The sequence below is a fragment of the Canis aureus genome, chromosome 11 (assembly GCF_053574225.1).
Source record: "Canis aureus isolate CA01 chromosome 11, VMU_Caureus_v.1.0, whole genome shotgun sequence".
In the NCBI taxonomy this organism is placed as follows: Eukaryota; Metazoa; Chordata; class Mammalia; order Carnivora; family Canidae; genus Canis; species Canis aureus.
In genome coordinates, this window is record NC_135621.1 from 24,589,940 (window position 1) to 24,609,643 (window position 19,704).

The window sequence follows — 19,704 nt, forward strand, 5'->3', positions numbered from 1 at the left end:
GCTCATCATGTTGGTATAGACCTCCATTAATACTTGTCTGAGCAGGCTGTAGTTAACAACATGTCTTCAGACTATCACTTTTGTCCCCTCTCTATCCCTCCTACATGTGATGTTGGGGCGAAAATTGGATGATGTTATCCTCTTGATGGAAGTCCCAGCTCGGTGTCCCATGACCAGAGCACAAAGCTGGATGGGAGCACCAGGGACTTGGCTCCTGGCGACTTTGTGGTTTAATCTCTAAAGCTGATGCCTCCTGTACTTGTCCTCTCCCCACTTTGTCTCCACTGGCTGTCCTCCATGGTACCCCCACTTCCAGCCCTTCTTGCTCTTCCTTCTAAGTATCACCTCTTCCTTCTAAGCAACTTTTCCTGAGACCTTCAGCCTGTCACCCCAAACTAGCCACTGTCTTTTCTCCAATGTGTTCCTGGTTATATATGCCCCTACCCAAAGAGGCAGTAGGCATCATGAGTGAAAGGCATCCCTAGCACCTGGCACAGGCCTCCTGTGTGCTTGGCGAATGTCAGGGAAGATGAACATTGGTGACAGCTTGTGCCAGAAAGGTTCAATACCTGGATAAGAAATTCTCATTTGAATGGAAATAACCACAATCATCCTTCCTTAGGTCCTGTTTGTAAATGAATTTATAAAAGATGAAACAGCATTAAAGGCATTTAATATACATTCAGAATTTACTTTGTAAGACAGCTACTAAATACGTTGTCACCATGCCTTTGCAATCTCATAAATAGATAGAAGAGATTTACCAAACCACTTGTATTTTTAGCCTCCTCTTTCTCTAGTAGGTTACAAAATACCAAAGTGGAATAATCACATTTCCATGCTTATGAAACTAGTCCATGCCTTGAGTTGATTTGCAGTTACTGTGTTTATTTCTATGGCTGTTTCATCTTAGAGGGGAAGGAGGCTGGGGTGTATTGTCTCTCCCCTGGTGACTTGGGGACCCTTGGGACCCACAGCACCACAGTCCCACTTGAGTGCTTTTCCTCCCAGGAAGTGCAGGCCTCTTATGTGGAAGCTTATGTGGTGCCTTTTAACATTCTTTCATTACCTTTCAAAGGGGCTAGCCATTCTCATCTCTTGTCTTGGAGAGGGAAATAATCTAGATTAAGAATTACATGTTTTCCCCTCAAAAATTGGCCAGGGGATGAAAAGTTAATATATTTTAAAGATTTGTTTAAGTGATATTGTTCTTAACTGAGTTTTATTCCAAAATCCATGTTTTTGCTTGTCATGACACATGTCCTATATAGGGGGGATGATCTTTCCTCTCTCTTTTTTTTTTCCTTTTACCATTACTATTTTCATTTTACATTGGCCACATTTCAGAGGTAAAAAATGACCATGGATTTGCCATTGCAAGTCATGCAGTGCTTAGATGCATAAAGCAATGAATACAGTAGGAGAAATAGTGTTTTGGAAGTTTGTTGGATTCTAGTCCACAGTGAAGTTGGTTTTTGGGATCTTGGCTTTAAGCGCATCTAATAAACAACTGTATCTCTTCTATAGCCACAGCTATTGCAAATCCGATACTGTCCTTCTTAGATGTTAAACGGCTTTTATTTCAAAAAATCACTGATAAAGGATATGCGTTGAAAAAGGCTTTTGAGCTGCTTGACACCAGTCACAACATGACGGTATCAAAGAATGAACTGAGAAGAATTATCACAACCTTCCTGATGCCTCTCACGAGAGAACAGTTTCAGGATGTACTGGCTCAGGTACAGTATGCATGGCGACTTAGAATAACCCAACTACGGGGGTGCGTGGGAGACTCGGTTGGTTAAGCATCTAACTCTTGATTTCAGCTTAGGTTGTGATCTCAGGGTTGTGAAATTGAGCCCCAACTTGGGCTCTGTGCTCAGCAGGGAGTACCCTTGAGATTCTCTCTCTCCTTCTGCCCCTCACCACCCCTGCCCCCCCCCCCCCCCCCCCAAACCCAGCTGTAGAAAAGTTGGAGTCAGTTACTGGAGCATGAAATCTATTCTGGGTTTCCACCCCCTACCACCCGATAGTTCTAAGTTAGCAGTTACAGTTTTGTTTATTTTTCACAATTCAGTGAAATTCTGGTGGATGGGATGATCAACATGTGTGTGGGTCATATTTTGTGTGAAGTACTGGTACTGCCATTTTCTTTAGTGTTTTTTTTTTAAGCTTCCGTATAGAAGTATTATATTTTGGAACTTAGTATTTTGGCATTTGTTCTTGTATCAAATGGTTATTGAGCACCTACTGTATTCTAGACCCAAGGGAGACAGCAGGCAGACACGGGCCCGACCTCCAGGGGGGTCTCAGCCCAGTGAGATGTGTTTGGTACGTGTAGGAGGGAAAGCTAGAGGAGGGAGAGCTATCTAAAATTGGGGTGGTGGTCCAGGCAGCATTTAGGGAGGAAGGGGTGTATTTAGGCAGATTTTGACCAAGGAGTAGGATTAACCAGATGAAAGAAAAATGGAAGGGGGTTATAGGTAGAGGGAGTAACAGCTCAAGTGAAAGCTTAGATGTCTGGATCAGCATGGCATGTTTATTCAGGGAACAGGGTAGTATTATTTATACCCGAAGCGAGGGGATATGTGTCAGGTTGTGGATAGAGGGGCCAGGCCTGAAGAGTACCATACACAGAGTTGGGACTCAGTCCTGGGAGCTGTAGGGCCCACGGAAGGGTTTGCAGCAGGGGTGATGCAAGTACTTGGGGAGGGATATGGAGGACAAGCCCTTGGTGGGTATCCTACCAGGGGGCTATCAATAGTAGACATTTAGTGGGGTCTGAGCCGTCAGGGCCTTTAACAATGGAATACACAGTACAGGAGGAATTAAACACTCAGAATAAATCCATAGGGATCAATATAGTAATACCAAAGTGGGAAAATCAGTAGTGTGCCTTCAACCCAGTAACCCACTAACTAATATACATGCACACACAGACACACACACACACAGAAATACACATGTGTTTACTCAATACTTCTTAATCAGAGCATTCCATAATATTTAAAAGTCTGTTTCCTTCTAGAATTTGTTGACTACGTCAACCCAACCCACTTTGCTTACTTCTACCACAGGGGAATTATGTGGCAGGAAAACAAACAGCCCAGGGAATTTCAGATATTCCTGAATTCCAGGCCACCTCAGGGACTGGCTCTCCTTCCTTTCACAGATTTAGGAAAAAAATATTTGTAGGTCTATTTGTTGTTTCTTCTTGAGCATACCATGGTGCCATTTCAAGGGTTTCTCTTCCTTTAATTTTCTTTTTTCACTGAATTTGAGGCTTGTAGCCATTATTTTTAAATATATATATTTTACTTCATCCTCCCTGAGACATTTCAGTATTGTCCCAAGGCTCATCCCAAGGCTCTTTTCATTTTTTCAGTCTTTTATTTCTATTTTTAAGATTGGATAATATCTATTGATCTGTCTTCAAAGTTCAGTGACCCCTTCTTCATGTCTCTGTTCTGCCATTAAGCTCATTCAGTGAATATTTAATATTAGATATAGTATTTTTCAGTTCTAGAATTTCCATTTGGTTCTTTTTTATAGTTTCTATTTATATTTTTTATAGTTCATGTTTATCTATTTCCTATTTTTTTCTTCAATTATGAGTGTGTTTCTTTTAACTCATTAAGCATAGTTAAAATAGCTGCTTTAAAGTCCTTGAATGATAATTCTAATATCTGGGTTGTCTCAGGGTTGGGTTGCATTGATTCTTTTTTTCTTTTTTTTACTCTTGACAGGCAAGAGTCACATTATTCTGGTTCTTCATATTAGAGTATATTTGGATTATATCTTAGACCAGTGCTGTCTAATGGAAATATAATGTTAGGAGCACCTGGCTGGCTCAGTGAGTGGAATGTGTGACTCTTGATCTTGGGGTTGTGAATTTGAGCCCCATGTTGGTTGTAGAGATTACTTAAAAATAAAATCATAAAAAAATATATAATGTGACGCTCATGTTTGATTTTAAGCTTTCCAGTAGCCACATGAAAAAAGTTAAAAAGAATTAATTTGAATAATATTTTTATTTAACTAATATGTCTAAAATATTATCTCATTTCAATGTGTTATCACTATTAAAAATTGACAATAAGTTATTTTGCATTCTTTTCTGTGTACTAAGTCTTTAAACCTGATGTATACTTTATACTTACAGCTGACTTCAGTTCACACACTAAATTTCCATTGGAAATACTTGATGTCTATTTAGATTTCATGAAACAGTAGATTCAGATACCTGGTCACTACAAACATACTTAAAGGTTTTCTAATCACTGAATTAATTTTAAAATTTAAATTAATTAACAATGACTAAAATAAATTCAGTTCATCAGTTGCCCTAGCCACGTTTCAAGTGCTTGACATTCACATGTGGCTGTGGCTGCACATTAGACAGTACAGGGAATAAACATTGTGAACACGGTGCTGTGGAGACTGGATCCTCTTACCTTCCTCTGAAGACTGTTGATGCTTCTGCTCTGGCAGGAATTAACCTGCAAACTCTGTCTCACCTGCAGTGAGCAGTTGCTTGCATCTCAGTTTGGCTCTTTTATCTTTAAGTGGGTCTCTTTTCTCTTTGAGTCTGACCTGCACACGCCAGCTTTGGGCATCAGCTGGAAACTTGGACAGAATTTATACACAGAAAGTGGGTCTCCTCTGTCTCTCCTGTTTGAGATTTCCCTCACATTTTTAGTGGTTGTGGTTGCTTTGGGTTCAGCATGCCAGTTCTTCAGGCCAGAGAGACAGTGTGGCTTGTTCTCAGGCTTAAAGCTATTATGAATAGGAAACTCCCTCAATACTCGTCCCTTTTTCTGTGTTTTGAATTTCTCCAAAGTCTTCCTGTTTCTGTTTACTCTCCAAGGTCTTTAGATAGTTATAAATTTTTTTGTGTTTGCCAGAATTTATGGTGGTTTTCTGTCTCATGGTAAGAGACTCTTCATCCACTTTGTTTTCTGTGGGAGGTTGGTCTGTTATGAGCCGTCTCTACCACAACTTCTGCTTCATCATTTTTATTTTCTTCTTATTTTTTTTAAGATTTTATTTATTTATGATAGACATAGAGAGAGAGGCAGAGACACAGGCAGAGGGAGAGGCAGGCTCCAAGCCAGGAGCCCGACGCGGGACTTGATCCCGGGGCTCCAGGATTGCGCCCTGCGCCAAAGGCAGGCGCCAAACCGCTGAGCCACCCAGGGATCCCCTACTTCATCATTTTTAAAAAGCAACCACAAAGTTACAGAGAAGTTGGATGTTTAGTGGGAAGGAGTTTTTTTCCTGAACCATTATGGAGTAAGTGGTTTCATCACCCCAAATATTTCAGTGTACGTGTCTCTCAAAGAGGATAGTGTTCTGCATAACTACAGTCTGACCATCAAAATACAGATATTAACATGAACTCACTACTACCATCTCAGCCCCGGGCCCCTGCCTGGTTGGGCCGGTCATTCCATGCCTGTCTCGTATGATCCAGGTCAGAACGTGAATTCCAAGTGTCTTTCACTTCAAAACAATTCTCAGCCTTAGTTTTCCTGACACTCCACTCTGAAGATTGCAGAGGGCAGCATGTCCCCCATCTGAGTTTATCTGATGTTTTCCTGATGACTAGGTCTAGGCTTGCATCTTTGGTGGGAGTATCACAGAAATGCTGTATTCTCATTGTGTTTTACGATCGCACGGGATCCTAGTTTGTCCCTTTGCTGCTGTTTACTTCGATCACTTGATTAAGGTGGAATCTGTCAGGCTTTCTCATGGTAAGAGACTCTTCATCCACTTTGTAATTAATAAGCGTTTTGTGGAGAAACTTTGAAACTGTATCTCATTCCTTACTAGACTTTCAATTCATTCATTTATTATTTTTATATTTGCAGGGACTCAAGGTTGCATGTTTTATCGAGTGGTTGTGATACATTATGTTCGTTTTGCATTTTGATTTTTAAATTGTCTGTAATTTGGCTACTAGGAGCCCCTTCAAGCTGGTTTCTGTGTGCTTTTGACATGCCTCCGTCATTCTTTGAGCACTTGCTCTATGATATAAGATATTCTAAACTCATCTCTACTTTCCTTGCTTTGGTCCTGAAATCCTCCATTTCTCCAGAAAATTCTGGTTCCTTTAAATGAAAAGATATTCAGAATCCAGGGTCTGGGCACTGGGGCTGCCCATTATCACTGGGATGACACCCCAGGTCTCACAGTGGGCAGAGCTCCAGGGGACACATGCGTACCCACACACATACAGATATACATTTACATATACATTTATTTCTATATCAACCTCTCCCTATATTGAAAACCATGAGTTCACACCAGTACTGCCAATCCTAATCCTATACCTCAGGGTTCTTTCCAGCTTTCTTGCTGTTCATATTTTTTTTGTTTTGTTTTGTTTTGCTTTTGTTTTTAAAGATTTTATTTATTTAATCATGAGAGACACACAGAGAGAGAGGCAGAGGCACAGGCAGAGAGAGAAGCAGGCTCCATGCACGGAGCCCGATGCAGGACTCGATCCCGGGTCTCCAGGATCATGCCTTGGGCTGCAGGTTGCGCTAAACCGCTGAGCCACCCGGGCTGCCCTTGCTGTTCAGATTTGTAATTACCTTTTCAGATGAGACACTTGGCTTCTGTTATTCTTAGTATATTTATTTATTTGATCAGTTTCCCTGGTATAAGACCATCTCCCATCCCCAGTGCCCCACCCTGCCATGTGGATGCTCTCTTCCCTCCACTTGGGTTACATCCCACTCTGGACTCCTATGGCTTCCCTCAACGTGGCAGACACTGTTTTTCTCTTCCCCATCAGACTTTAGGACTTATTAGAGAGGGGACAGGAAAGAAGGGAAGAAAGATGAGCTTTTCTCCTTTTTTAAAAAAAGTTTCCCATTTATTCACTTAAAAATTTCACAAATAATACATACTAATGATTTCACATGTCACTTTTTTTTTACTGTATCTACATTTTTATTGGAACTTTATTAAGATAGAACTTATATGTAATAAAATTCACCATTTAAAAATTTGCAAGTTACTGGTTTTCTGTGTATCCAGGGTTGGGTAACCATTACTACTGTCTAGTTCCAGAACATTTTCATCACCCCAGAAAGAAACCCCATATTCATTAGTAGTCACTCCCCTTTTCCCCTTCCTCTAGTCCCTGATAACCATTAATATACTTTTCTGTCACAAAAGATCTGCCTCTTCTGGACATTTCATATAAATGGAATAATTCAATACATAATCTTTTGTGTCTGGCTTCTTTCATTTAGCATCTTGTGTTCAAAGTTCATCCATGTTGTAGCATGAACCAGTGCTTCATTCCTTTTCATGGCTGAATCACACTCCAGTATATGCATAGACAACTTTTTGTGTTTTTTATCATGAGTTGATGGACCTTTGGGTTGTTTCCACTTTTTGGCTTTTGTGAACAAGGTTGTGATGAAAATTCATACACAAATTTTTGTGTGGGTGTATACTTTCACTTCTCTAAGGTACATACCTAGGAGTGGAATTGCTATGTCATGTGGTAATGTTCTTTCTCTCTCTTTTTAAGTTTTTATTTAAATTCCAGTTAGTTAACATACAGTGTAATCTTAGTCTCAGGTGTGCAATGTAGTGATTCATCACTTACAGGCAACACCCAGTGCTCCTCACAAGTGTTCTCCTTTGTCCCCATCACCTATTTTATCCATCACCCCAGACACCTCTCCTCTGGTGGCCATCAGTATGTTCTCTATAGTTAAGAGTCAGTTTCTTGGGATCCCTGGGTGGCGCAGCGGTTTGGCGCCTGCCTTTGGCCCAGGGCGCGATCCTGGAGACCCGGGATCGAATCCCACGTCGGGCTCCTGGTGCATGGAGCCTGCTTCTCCCTCTGCCTGTGTCTCTGACTCTCTCTCTCTCATTCTGTGTGACTATCATAAATAAATAAAAAATAAAATAAAATTTATAAAAAGAGTCAGTTTCTTGGTTTGTCTTTCTCTCTCTCTTTTCCCCCTTTGCTTATTTGTTTTTTTCCTTAAATTCCACATGAATGAAATCATGGTATTTGTCTTTCTCTGACTGACCTACTTTGCTTAGCATTATACCTTCTAGATCCATCCATGTTGGTGCAAATGGCAAGATTTCATTCTTTTTAATGGCTGAGTATTATTCCATTGTGTATATATGCCACATCTTCTTTATCCATTCATCAATAGATGGATACTTAGGCTGTTTCCATAATTTGGTAGATAATGCTGCTGTAAACATCGAGGTACATGTATCCCTTCAAAAAATAATTTTTGTATCCTTTGGGTAAATACCTAGTAGTGCAATTGCTGGCTCATGGGGCAGCTCTATATTTAACTTTTTGAGGAACCTCCATACTGTTTCCACACTGGCTGCACCAGTTTGCATTCCCACCAACAGTTCATGAAGGTTCCCCTTTCTCTGCATCCTCACCAGCACCTGTTGTTTCTTGTGTTGTTGACTTTAGCCATTCTGACAAGTGCAAGGTGGTATCTCACTGTGGTTTTGATTTGCATGTCCCTGATGATGAGTGTAACTGGTAATGTTCTCTTGCTTGTAAAGAACATTTGTCCATGCAAACATTGCATCAGTTTCCTTATAAGCTTGATTTAACTGATACTTTATTTATACCAAATGGAGAGTTAAGATATTTTTCCTGCTAATGTCTCCCTATATTCATGATCTAATGTTAATTTAAAATTTTGACAACCTTCCCAAGCTAATCAACTATGCAGGAAGGGGAAAAGTACAGAAAATGTGAAATGTGTATCCGTTTTTAAAAGCTACATCTGTTTTTAAAAGAAGTCACTGAGAACTGTAGCGCTTCAAAGACTAAAAAAAAACAAGTCCTGGTAGTCTATCTGAAATACTAAGCATAGGTTTTCTAGAACCTCAAGCTTCCGTGACCCACGTGTAAACCAAGGAGGCTGAAATGTGGTGCATTTTCAGAAGGCCAAGTTCACAGTGAGTGAAGGGGAGGATTTCTCTTTCCAGTAGCTGGAATTCAGAGTGTGTGTGAGTTTTCAATATCTTTTACCAACAAATCCCTTTCCAATGGTGAATGTAAGCCTAACTGGAAACATAAAACTTGTAGAACACTTCATGGGAATTTCACACTTAAAATTAGAAAAGAATTTTCCAGTTAGAGTGAATTTGCTTTAGCCTTAATTTTATTTTAAGAACCATGTTGAGTATGTTTGAACGTCAGAGTGTTGTGATGATTGATCAGGGCATGAACAATGAGGCATTGCTTACAATAATCTGTCTTGTACCTTAGTTTCCATTCATGGTAATGTGAATTTTTTAAAAAGCTGTGTCCTCAGTCTCTAAAAATTAACAAAAATTTTATAAAAGAGGATGAATTGGCAAAGAGATTCCGGAGAAGAAAAACATAGTTCTGTTCTGGTCCTAGTGGTTGTGCTGGGTTGGGGAAAGAGACGTCTTTGAAGACACTCATCAACACGATGGACGTGGATTTAAACACTACCCTCCTGTACCCCACTCTAAGAATTTACTTTTAGCGATTCATCTTTGGATGATTATGATTCTTAAACAGGCAGAGCCTGCCTCTCCTTTTATTTTTTATTTTTATTTTTTTAAAAGATTTTATTTATTTATTCATGAGAGAGACAGAGAAAGAGAGAGAGAGAGAGAGGGAGAGAGGCAGAGACATAGGCAGAGGGAGAAGGCTCCATGCAGGAAGCCCCATGTGGCACTTGATCCCAGGACCCTGGGATCACACCCTGAGCCAAAGGCAGACGCTCAACTGCTGAGCTACCCAGGCGTCCCCTGCTTCTCCTTTTAGACAAGATTTGTGAGTTGTTTAAAGGGGTTACTAGCTTTGGAGACTGAACTTTGCAAATATGTATCTACCACATTAGAATTTTTATTAGACCACAAGTAATAATATGAAATGTGACAAGCTTCAATAGGTTGATGGATTTCCTCTCTCTTTTTTCTTTTTTGTGGTTAGCGTAGGGAGAGGAACATGGGCTCTGGAGGCATATGATGGTAGTGCCATGCAGGGAGGTCGCATCTCTGCTCCTCGAAATGTGGAGACGACCACAGCCTGAGGACCTGGTTTTGGGACTAGATGAGTTAACTCATGTAAAACATCAAGAGTGGAGCTTGTGCCCATCTCCTGAGTATGAGCTCTGTATGTTTCTTTCCCTCCTCACAAACTCTTAACTACCAAAACCATGAGGGCATCTAGTCTTGGAGCAACACACATACCCTGTTCTTGCCCTTCTGCTGTAAGGCTAGGGAGACTTTGAGGTGTCTACCCAAAATTACATCTGAAATAGAAATCATGAATGTCCTTTCCAGGACAAGGCTTCACGAAGGCCCACCCTGTGAGCTGCTCTCCCTCTGGTCCCATTTCCTAGTTATATGTGTTTTAGTAGTAAAAAGAAATTTTTCCTTTGGGGAGCCCGGAGATAACCATGCCCGGCTTTGAGGCTGAATTTTAAGGGCTAAGTGAACATCACACTTGATTATATAGACATGGGAGCCATTCAACTGTATGGGAAATTGTACTTTGTGTATTTGCATGAAGCTTAATAAAATACATCTGTATTGATTATATGTTTTAACTTTAGTTTCATAATCCTTTTTTTGGGAAATAATTATTTTCACTTTTAAAAAATTTTGACTTTTTATTTAGAAGTAATTTCAGGGGCGCCTGGGTGTCTTAGTGAGCATCAGACTCTTGGTTGGGCTCAGGTCCTGATCTCAGGGTCATGAGATTGAGCCCCATATCAGGCTTCACACCCAGTGTGGAGTCAGCTTGAGATTCTCTCTCCCTTGCCCTTTGCCTCTCATGCTCATGCTCTCTCTCTCTTTCTCAAATAAATAAGTCTGAAAAAAAGAAATAATTTCAAACCTCCAGAAAATGTATAAGAACAGTACAAATAGTACGCATATGGTACATACATACAATACCCACATACACTTAACCCAGATTTGCCTGTTGTGAGCATTTAACCTCATTTGCTTCTGTGATCTTTCATTATCCATGTGGGGTATGTGTGGATCTGCAAACAGTTTACAGGGTATGTAGTGTATACATAATTTTTTTCTGAACTGTTTGAGAGGCAATTGCTTATATTGTGGTTATTTACTTCCAAATACTTTAGTGTGTATTCCCTGAGAATAAGATCTATTCTCTTACATAATCACAGTACCATTATCAACATTAGTAAATTAAACATTGAGATAATTATTTTTTATTTTATTTTTTATTTATGATAGTCACAGAGAGAGAGAGAGAGAGAGGCAGAGACACAGGCAGAGGGAGAAACAGGCTCCATGAACTGGGAGCCCGACGTGGGACTCGATCCCGGGTCTCCAGGATCCCGCCCTGGGCCAAAGGCAGGCGCCAAACCGCTGCGCCACCCAGGGATCCCTAATTCTTTTTTTTGAGATAATTCCTTAATCTATAGCCCATTTTGACCTACTGGATCTAGTAATGTCCTTTATAGAATTTTCAATTAAAAAATGGCTGTTTTCTACCTTGAAAGTATATAACGTACAGAAAGTTCAAATGCCATTCAGAGGGTAAAATTATGTCATGGCCTTAAGCCTCTTGGGGAAAAAATATATGTGATGTATGCATATATAAATACATATACATATATAAAATGTATATTAGAATATATTTCTACCAACCTTAGTTTGTAGATAGAACTAGATTTCAGAAAATTTTATAGATAACTTGTTGACTTTTAATTGAGCACAAACTGGCATTCTGGCATTTAGGTGTTTTTGTACCTGGTTTCCTGGGGATGCATGTCAACTCAGACACCTGGGGGAAGTGGTTGTGTTTACTAGAATGACCATCTCAGTAATGGTATCCTGTCTCCCATCATGAAAGCTCCTGTGCTGTCTACTACTTGGATCTGAATCCTCTAACTGGCCATCATTCTTCTTGTTCGAATGTAGATCCCCCTCACCAGCTCTGGGGCCATTCCATACCTTGAATTCCTGTCCTGGTTTGGTGGAATGGACCTAAGTATAAATGTTATACAGAGGTAAGTAGTTTTTTTCCCCCTCATATGAAACTGTGAAATTTGGAATGATAAAAGAGAGGGCATAAGCTCAGGAGAGCTAATCATGTCAACAGATATATAGGGAAGAGGAATTGGTAGAGTTTGTCTGTATAGAATTTAATGGAGTTAATCATCAGTCAAAAAGTTATTTTGAGAAGACTCTAACCTCTATGTAGGATATATTTCAGAATAAAGGAAATAATATTGTATTGAAAATAGAAATATAACAAATTAAAACCAGATAAACATATATTATATGCAATATATTTCAGATTTGGAAATAATAAATGTTAATTTTGAATATTAATATCTTTCATTGGAAAGTGATCATGTTTTAGAGCTAGAAGAAAATCTTTTTAAAAGATTTATTTATTTTTGAGAGAGAGTGTGCACGAGTGGGAGGAGCAAAGGCAGGGGGAATCTCAAGCAGACTCCCCACTGAGTGTGGAGCTGGACATGGGGCTCCATCTCAGGACCCTGCGATCACGACCTGAGCTGAAACCAAGAGTTGGCTACTCAACTGACTGCGCCACCCAGGCACCCCAGAAATGAAATCTTTTTTTAAAGAGATCTTTGTACGAGCTCCATTGTGTCTCAACTGTAGCATATGAATGGGACTCATTTGTTTTATGAACTGCAAAACGAGTGTTAGAGTATGAACTCTTAATGTCTGTCTCTGCTGGAAAGGTCTTTGATTCTGGCATCCGATTTAGGAATGACCAAAATTATTCACTCGGACTGTCTGACTCTAAATGAATAAACCTCATTTTCTCAGGAATTGTGGAAATAGGAGTTAAATTTGATCCTGAAAAATTAGCAGATTTTGGTATGATAGCTTTCCTGCCTAAGTCTGTCATGGACACAGTGTAGTTGTAAGAATTCGTGTGGCAGAGGGGAGAGGGAATGGGGACGTGTTCAGTGAGTGTAAGTTTCAGTTTTATAAGATGAAAAAGGTTTAGAGATGTGTTGCACAACACTGCATATACTCAACACTACTGAACTGCACACGTAAAAATGATTAAGATGGAAAAGTTTATGTTATCTGGGGGGTGGTTTTTCAGTTTTGTTTTTTAACCACAATTAAAAAAAAGAATCAGTGCAACAGCTCCAACAAGAATGACAGTATCTCCTGGATGGTCGGGGGCTTTTCTGTGCTGTGTTTAGTTAACGATCCCTGAGTAGGGGGCTGAGATAATCTCCAGGTTTATTTGAAAGAATGATTGGTTGTTTTACAAACTATATATTCATACTCTGAACCTAAAACAGTCCCCATTTGTGATAAGGTTATTGGGTGGACCGTAACCGATTTGAAGATTCTCTGTCGAAAAAGCTAAATGACTAGAAAAACTGGAAGCAGGAGAGTTCTTTTTTTGTCTTTTGTTTTTGTTCCTTTAACTGTGAAATATCAGTCTAATAGTTCATTTGAGATGAAAAGGATCACAAGGTACCACTTTAAATATAAAAGATTAAATATTTTAACTAAATTTGAAAGATTCAGCTTATTTGTGGGGCTGAATTTTCTTTACTCTTGGAGATGATGCATTATAGTGAGTGGACACTGCTTCTTTGGGTGACATGGTAGACTGTTTTCATGAATAGCACTTCCATGGAAAAAAATGAAATGACTGATAGAAGGTAAAATGTATACATGCATTTTCCTTCACTAGAGAACTGGCAAGACAGTAAGTACTCCCCTAGAAGCCAACATGAAATGGAGATGGAATCCAGAGAGGTGAGCATTCTATAAAGCCAGCTTTTGCCTCGAAAATAGTGGCTAAATCCTGGTGAATTTGTGTTTCAGTCTGGTTGGCTATTTGGAGTGAAGGAGACAGGGGATAAAACCTAGAGGACCTGCCTAAGGTGGAGGAAGCTAATAGAAGATCAGGATATATAAAGTTGAGACACCTAAACCCTCATGTGAGGATAGGTTACAAATATAAACTTGCATCCCAGAAGGGCATAAGGAAACCTACCTAATTCCACACTGCTGCTGGGTGAATAGAGGACAAAATTGTAATTATAAGTCAGTATTTATGCAAATCTGTGCCTGAAATAATGCTTCCTGTGTGGTCTGGAAAGTCTTAGGCTAAGATTTGCTTAAAGCTGGGGCTGGGCTAAGTGTGCCCTTCTGTAGAGGAATACGTTTGCAACCCAGACCTTAAAAAATTTCCACAGATCAAGTGCCAAGTAAAATCAGGCCATACTCACAAAATATTGAAAACACATGCAGAGATAAAGAATGAGAACTGCAAACGAGTAGAAACAACATCCAGTACAATCAGATATCCAGATATGTGAAATCCTGCAACTGTCAGATCTAGAATCTCTGTTTTAGTATGTTCGGAGAAATCAAAGAATGGACTTCATATATAAATATGAAATAAGCAAAAAAATTTTTTGAAGAAATACAGAACAGAACTTCTGGTAGTGAAAGATAAGATAACCGTAGATATAAAATTTGGTGGCTGGGCGGAAAAAGTGGATGAACCACAGCTAAAAGGAGCATTGGGGGAGTAGAAATAGGTCCGAAGCTGTTATCCAGAAAGCCACACAAAGACAAAGGAAGATAAAATACAGAGGACAAGTATAGGAGACATGGAAGGGAGAGAGGAGGCCTAGATTTCATTTCATTTCATTTCATTTCATTTCATTTCATTTCATTTCATTTCATTTCATTTCATTTCATTTCATTTCTTTTCTTTTCTTTTCTTTTCTTTTCTTTTCTTTTTTCTTTTCTTTTCTTTTCTTTTCTTTCTCTTTTCTTTCTTTTCTTTTCTTTTCTTTTATTTTCTTTCCTTTTCTCTCTCTCTTTCTTTCTTTCTTTCTTTCTTTCTTTCTTTCTTTTTTTTTCTTTCTTTCTTTTTTAAAGATTTTATTTATTTGAGAGAAAGAGTGAAGAAGAGAGCATGAGTGAGGGGTGGTGGGGGAGGGACATAGGGAGAAGCAGGCTCTCCACTGAGGAGAGCCCAATGAGGGACTGGGACTCGGTCCCAGGACCCTAAGATCATGACCTGAACTGAAGGCAGACGCTTAACTGACTGAGCCACTCAGGTGCTGCATTCTAAGAAATTTCTTATTGGATTTCCAGATATTTAGAGGAAAGGATAGGGAAGAGCCAATATTCGAAAGGATGATGGTGGAGAACCTTAAGCTGGACGAATGAAAAGAAATGGCCGTGTAGATGTGTCACAGTAAGACCGCGGAGCGCCATTGTCAACGTCAGCATGAGAGCAGTAAAGCAGTGAGAGGAGGTACTCGGTTGACTTAGGACCGACACTCAGACTGAAGCTGACGTCTGAGTGTGACAGTGGGACCATCTCTCCTACACGCTGGGAATGAAGCATTTGCCAGCCTAGAATTTGTGAGACTGAGATCTCTTTCTGTGGGGACGCAGGGGCCCTTTGCCTCTTCTTGTCATAGTTGAGCCTCAAGGACTGATGTCAGGCTGTGGGGACAAGGAGAAACATGTGGCACCTTTGCCTGCCGTGTTCATGGTCACCTTCCAGCTGATCCTCTCTTTCTTCATCCTACAAAGCCTGCCTCTTCTTTGTAACCATCTGTGTAGGATGCAGGGAGCGTTCCAGGTGGAGGAGGAAGATCGGGGACCTTTGGGTTTGGCTTTAATTCTTGATTTGGATAATTGGCATTTGCCTTATGATTAAACATGCACACATATTGTATGTATGTTACTACCTATAAGTCCTATTTCATAATAACAGTTTAGAACTCAATAAATTTAATAAACAAAATTGATATAGCTGAAGAAATAAGTGAACTGGAAGATAGGTCAGAGAAAGATAAGCCGAGTGCAGCCCAGAGACATAGAAGTGTAAGTGGAGCTCTGTGAAGAGAGTCCTCAGAGATGGGATGGAGGCACCCAAAGGAACAGTGGCTGAGGGCTTTCCTGAACTGAGGGTGGGATTGAGTCCACCCATTCAGGAAGCCCAAGAAACCCCAGGTGAAGTTAAAGATGGGAGGTGGGGGCGCAACCACCCCACAGACCAAGAGACCCTCAGCGCAGCCAGAGGGCAGCATGCAGAGAGGGGACTTCTGCGTGGTAATGGGGAAGCCAGGTGACAGCGAATCCACCATCACAATGTGGTGAAAGAAAAATCACTACCATCTTAGAATGTTATGTGTGGGGACGCCTGGGTGGCTCAGCGGTTGAGCGCCTGCCTTTGGCTCAAGGTGTGATTCCCAGGTTCGAGTCCCACATCAGGCCCCTTGCATGGAGCCTGCTTCTCTGTCTGCCTGTGTCTCTGCCTCTCTCTCTGTCTCTCATGAATAAATAAATCTTAAAAAAAATAATATGTGTGAAGAAGGGATCTTTCAGTATTTTCAGGGTTGAAATAAAGATACTGTAAAACAAAAATAGAATTTGGCCCCCAGTAGACCCAGTGAAAGAACTTTAAAGGGTGTACTTTAGGTAGAAGGAAAACACTCCTAGACGGACAGTTGGAGGCGATGCGGGCCAGAGGGTGGAGAGTGTGTTGTTAGATCCAAATGCTCCCGCTGACCTCAGGGGGCGCTAAGGACTGGGAATAATGAGGACTTTGGGAATTTAAAAATAGAATAGGATTAAAATATATGACAGTAGCAATTTATACAGAGAGGAGGGATTGGAGTGAAAATGTTCTAGAGTTGTTACCTTGTCCATCAGGAAGATTAAAAATTATGGTTAAAAAAATTTAAAAAAAATTATGGTTAACTTGAGACTTGGAAAAATATGCAGGTTATAATTTCCTGAGCAGCTATCACAAAATTAAAAATGGAGTGATTGAGTCCTAAATTTACAAATGGAGACAGACAAACAAACTGGAATAAAAATAGGATTGACCAAAAAGACGGCAAAGAGCCTCAGAATAGGAAGAACTAGTAGAAATCCCAAGTATGTGGGTAGTTGTGATAAATGGTCCACTTAAAAGACAGAGATGGTCTGATTAGATAAGAACTAGTAAAATCCACTAAGAGAAAAACCTAAACAGAATTTTACAGAAGGGTTAAAAGTGGAAGGATTTAAAGACCTACCATTCCAGTGAGTACTCATCTCACGAAAGCTGTGTCGCTGAGTGTCAGACAATAAGCTGTGTCTCCTAGAGGCGACACTGAGATGGAGTTGGGGAGGCAGCTGTGAGGGGAAGAGGACCAGAGTGGGGCTGCGCTGGGGAGCTGCCCTGGGGCTGGGGGGGGGGCGCGTGCCAGGCTCCCAAAGGGGCCAGGAGCGCAGCTGCCCTGTCTCTTCAGCTGATGGCGGGGACACAGGCATTTGTCTGATCTCTGTTCTTTAAATCCTAAACATGTTAGCAGTAGTGTCCTGTGTCCATTCAATACACAATAAAAACCTAAACAATATTACATTTAACATAGAATCGTAAGGCTGGATTCCTGGTGAGTTTCCGCCTCGAACTTGGGCACTTGACCCTCTGAGCCTCAGTTTCTCCCTGTGTAAAATGAAGTTCATTTCTACCTAAAATGTTCTGATGGCTTCCCCTTACCCCAGTGTGAAGTCCAGATTCCTTATGGCCACACCACCACAGGTCAGCACCACACCACCACTTCCATCTCGGAACTCAGCCGTGTCCCCTGCCCTGCTGGGTAGGCTCTGGCCTCCCTGGCCAGCTGACAGTAGCGAAGCTGGGACGTGCTGAGCTCCAGGCCCCTCGGCTTCATGCCACTGTGTGCTCCCTTGGCTTTGTCCAGAGAGCTTTTCCTTCCAGTGGATCGCCCCTGGCTCCTCACCTTGTGGGTGTCTACCAGCGTGTTCCAAAGAGGGGCTCTGATGTAGTTTATAGACATATGAATAACATGAAATAAAAAATAGTTACTAAAAGCAGATGGAGCCAGGGTGCCTGGATAGCTCAGTTGGTTGAGCCTCCGACTGGGTTTCGGCTCAGTTCATGATCTCAGGGTCATGAGATAGGGCCCTCCATTGGGCTGCAGGTTCAGTGGGGAATCTGCTGAAAGTTCTCTCTCCTTCTGCCCCTCCCCCTGCCTGCGTGGGCGTGTGTGTGTGTGTGTGTGTGTGTACACACGTGCATGTGCTCTCTCAAATAAATAAATAAAATCTAAAAAAAAAAAAAAGAGCCAAGAGGATGGTGGTATAGACACACATCCACCAGGAAGTCCTTTACAGAGTGGCTAAGGGTGCCTCCAGAGTGGATTGGGAACCCCTCAGAGGTCAGAACAAAGTGCTACATCGGAGGGGTTAGGGTGGAGTGTGACCCAGCACCTTTGTCTCCCTGACTCCTTGTCTGCAAATAGGGCGATGATGGCCCCTGACCGTCGTGAGGATGAAATCAGATGGGGCTCACCATGCTCATTAGGTGTCAGCTGTAATTACTCAGCTCCCACACTACCCTGGGAGGAATAAATGTTATTATATTTCATTTTATGGTTGAGGAAACGGAGGCATGGAGAAGCTAAGGACTTGACACAGTGCCGGCAGATGGCAGTGCCTAAGAAATACCTTGCATTTGAAAATAATTTAGAAATCCTTATAATCTTGATCTCTGCATATCCTACATAAGCATTTATTTGGTTAAAACATTTTAACAAAAAGTTTTTGTTTTTTTTTAAGGGGAGGTGGGAATGAAATGAGTTGCAGTCGGACAGTAAAAGAACTTGAAAAACAAATAGGAGAAAAGGTAATAGAGATCTTTTAAAATTCTTCCTCCCACCCCCTCGCCAAAAGTCATTGTTAGGAGAGGTAGATGAAGCAGAATGAGCCACATCTTGTCGTCTGCGCCCTCCCGTCAAAGCCGTCTGACGAATAGATCCTGTAAGGAGCCCCTGTGAAAGCTTGTATTCAGATGACTTCCATGGCGTCTCTTTGGATGAATGACACCAACAGAAGTCCTGGAATATTAATCACTTTTGTATTAACTTTAAATCAGTAGTAGTAGGGCTGCCCTTTCTGGTTTTGTCTAAGACTGAAGCAAGGATCTTCTTTAGAAAGGGAAAACTTCTGCTTTTTAGCAGTAAATGCCAATCAAAAGCAGCACGGTAAAAATAACCAGTAAAACTCAAAGTGATGTATATTTAAGTATTGAGTAATTTAGCCACAGAAGCTACTACATGTGTTTAGAAGAGAAGCACATAGCCTTGTCCCTCTTGCTGATTATGGTTAGACATCATCGCCCACAGCTAGGGAGGGAGGAGATGCTCATGGCTTTTGGGGGTTGGAATCAGACCCCTTTTAAAAATGCATCTGAGCCTGTCAGTTACACGAGCAGTTTGAGAATCATGATTCAATTTACTCGATTCAATATGTTGGTTTGAAATGTGACAAATTTTCTTTCCTTTTTGAACTCTTCTGAGATTTTCATACATTTCAAAATAAAAAATAGCCAGAAATCCACAAAATGTTTGTCTGAATTTTCCTGGTTGATACCATTAACACCAGAAAATTCGTCTTAATGTGCTACTTTTTTAGCATTATATATTCCTGAAAATCTGGTGTCACTATATGTTAGTAAGAACCCTGGTGTAATTATTTGCTGCTTCTCTTGTGGTTCATTTGTTATTCTGTAAGAAATATGTAATGTGATTGATGTTATTTATGGTACGTCTTTAATTTGTCTCTTCCTAAACTGTGTTAATCATGAAATACTCCCGGGAAAGTCAACCCTTTATGACAATCATCATATCAACATAAACA

The 19,704-nt window shown here is 40.7% G+C and overlaps 1 protein-coding gene across 6 annotated transcripts in view; it reads left to right on the forward strand.

Moving 5' to 3' along the window:
• The window catches only part of EFCAB6 (EF-hand calcium binding domain 6), a 233,602-nt gene that overhangs the window by 25,386 nt on the left and 188,512 nt on the right, over positions 1 to 19,704 (forward strand). For 4 of the 6 annotated variants that reach the window (XM_077914193.1, XM_077914189.1, XM_077914192.1 and 1 more), the window contains 3 exons: positions 1,528 to 1,739; positions 11,941 to 12,029; positions 18,625 to 18,691. In XM_077914193.1, the coding sequence (XP_077770319.1) occupies positions 1,528 to 1,739; positions 11,941 to 12,029; positions 18,625 to 18,691 (368 nt within the window). The remainder of the gene's footprint in view (positions 1 to 1,527; positions 1,740 to 11,940; positions 12,030 to 18,624; positions 18,692 to 19,704) is intronic. The other 2 variants (XM_077914194.1, XM_077914191.1) reach the window with 2 other exon arrangements.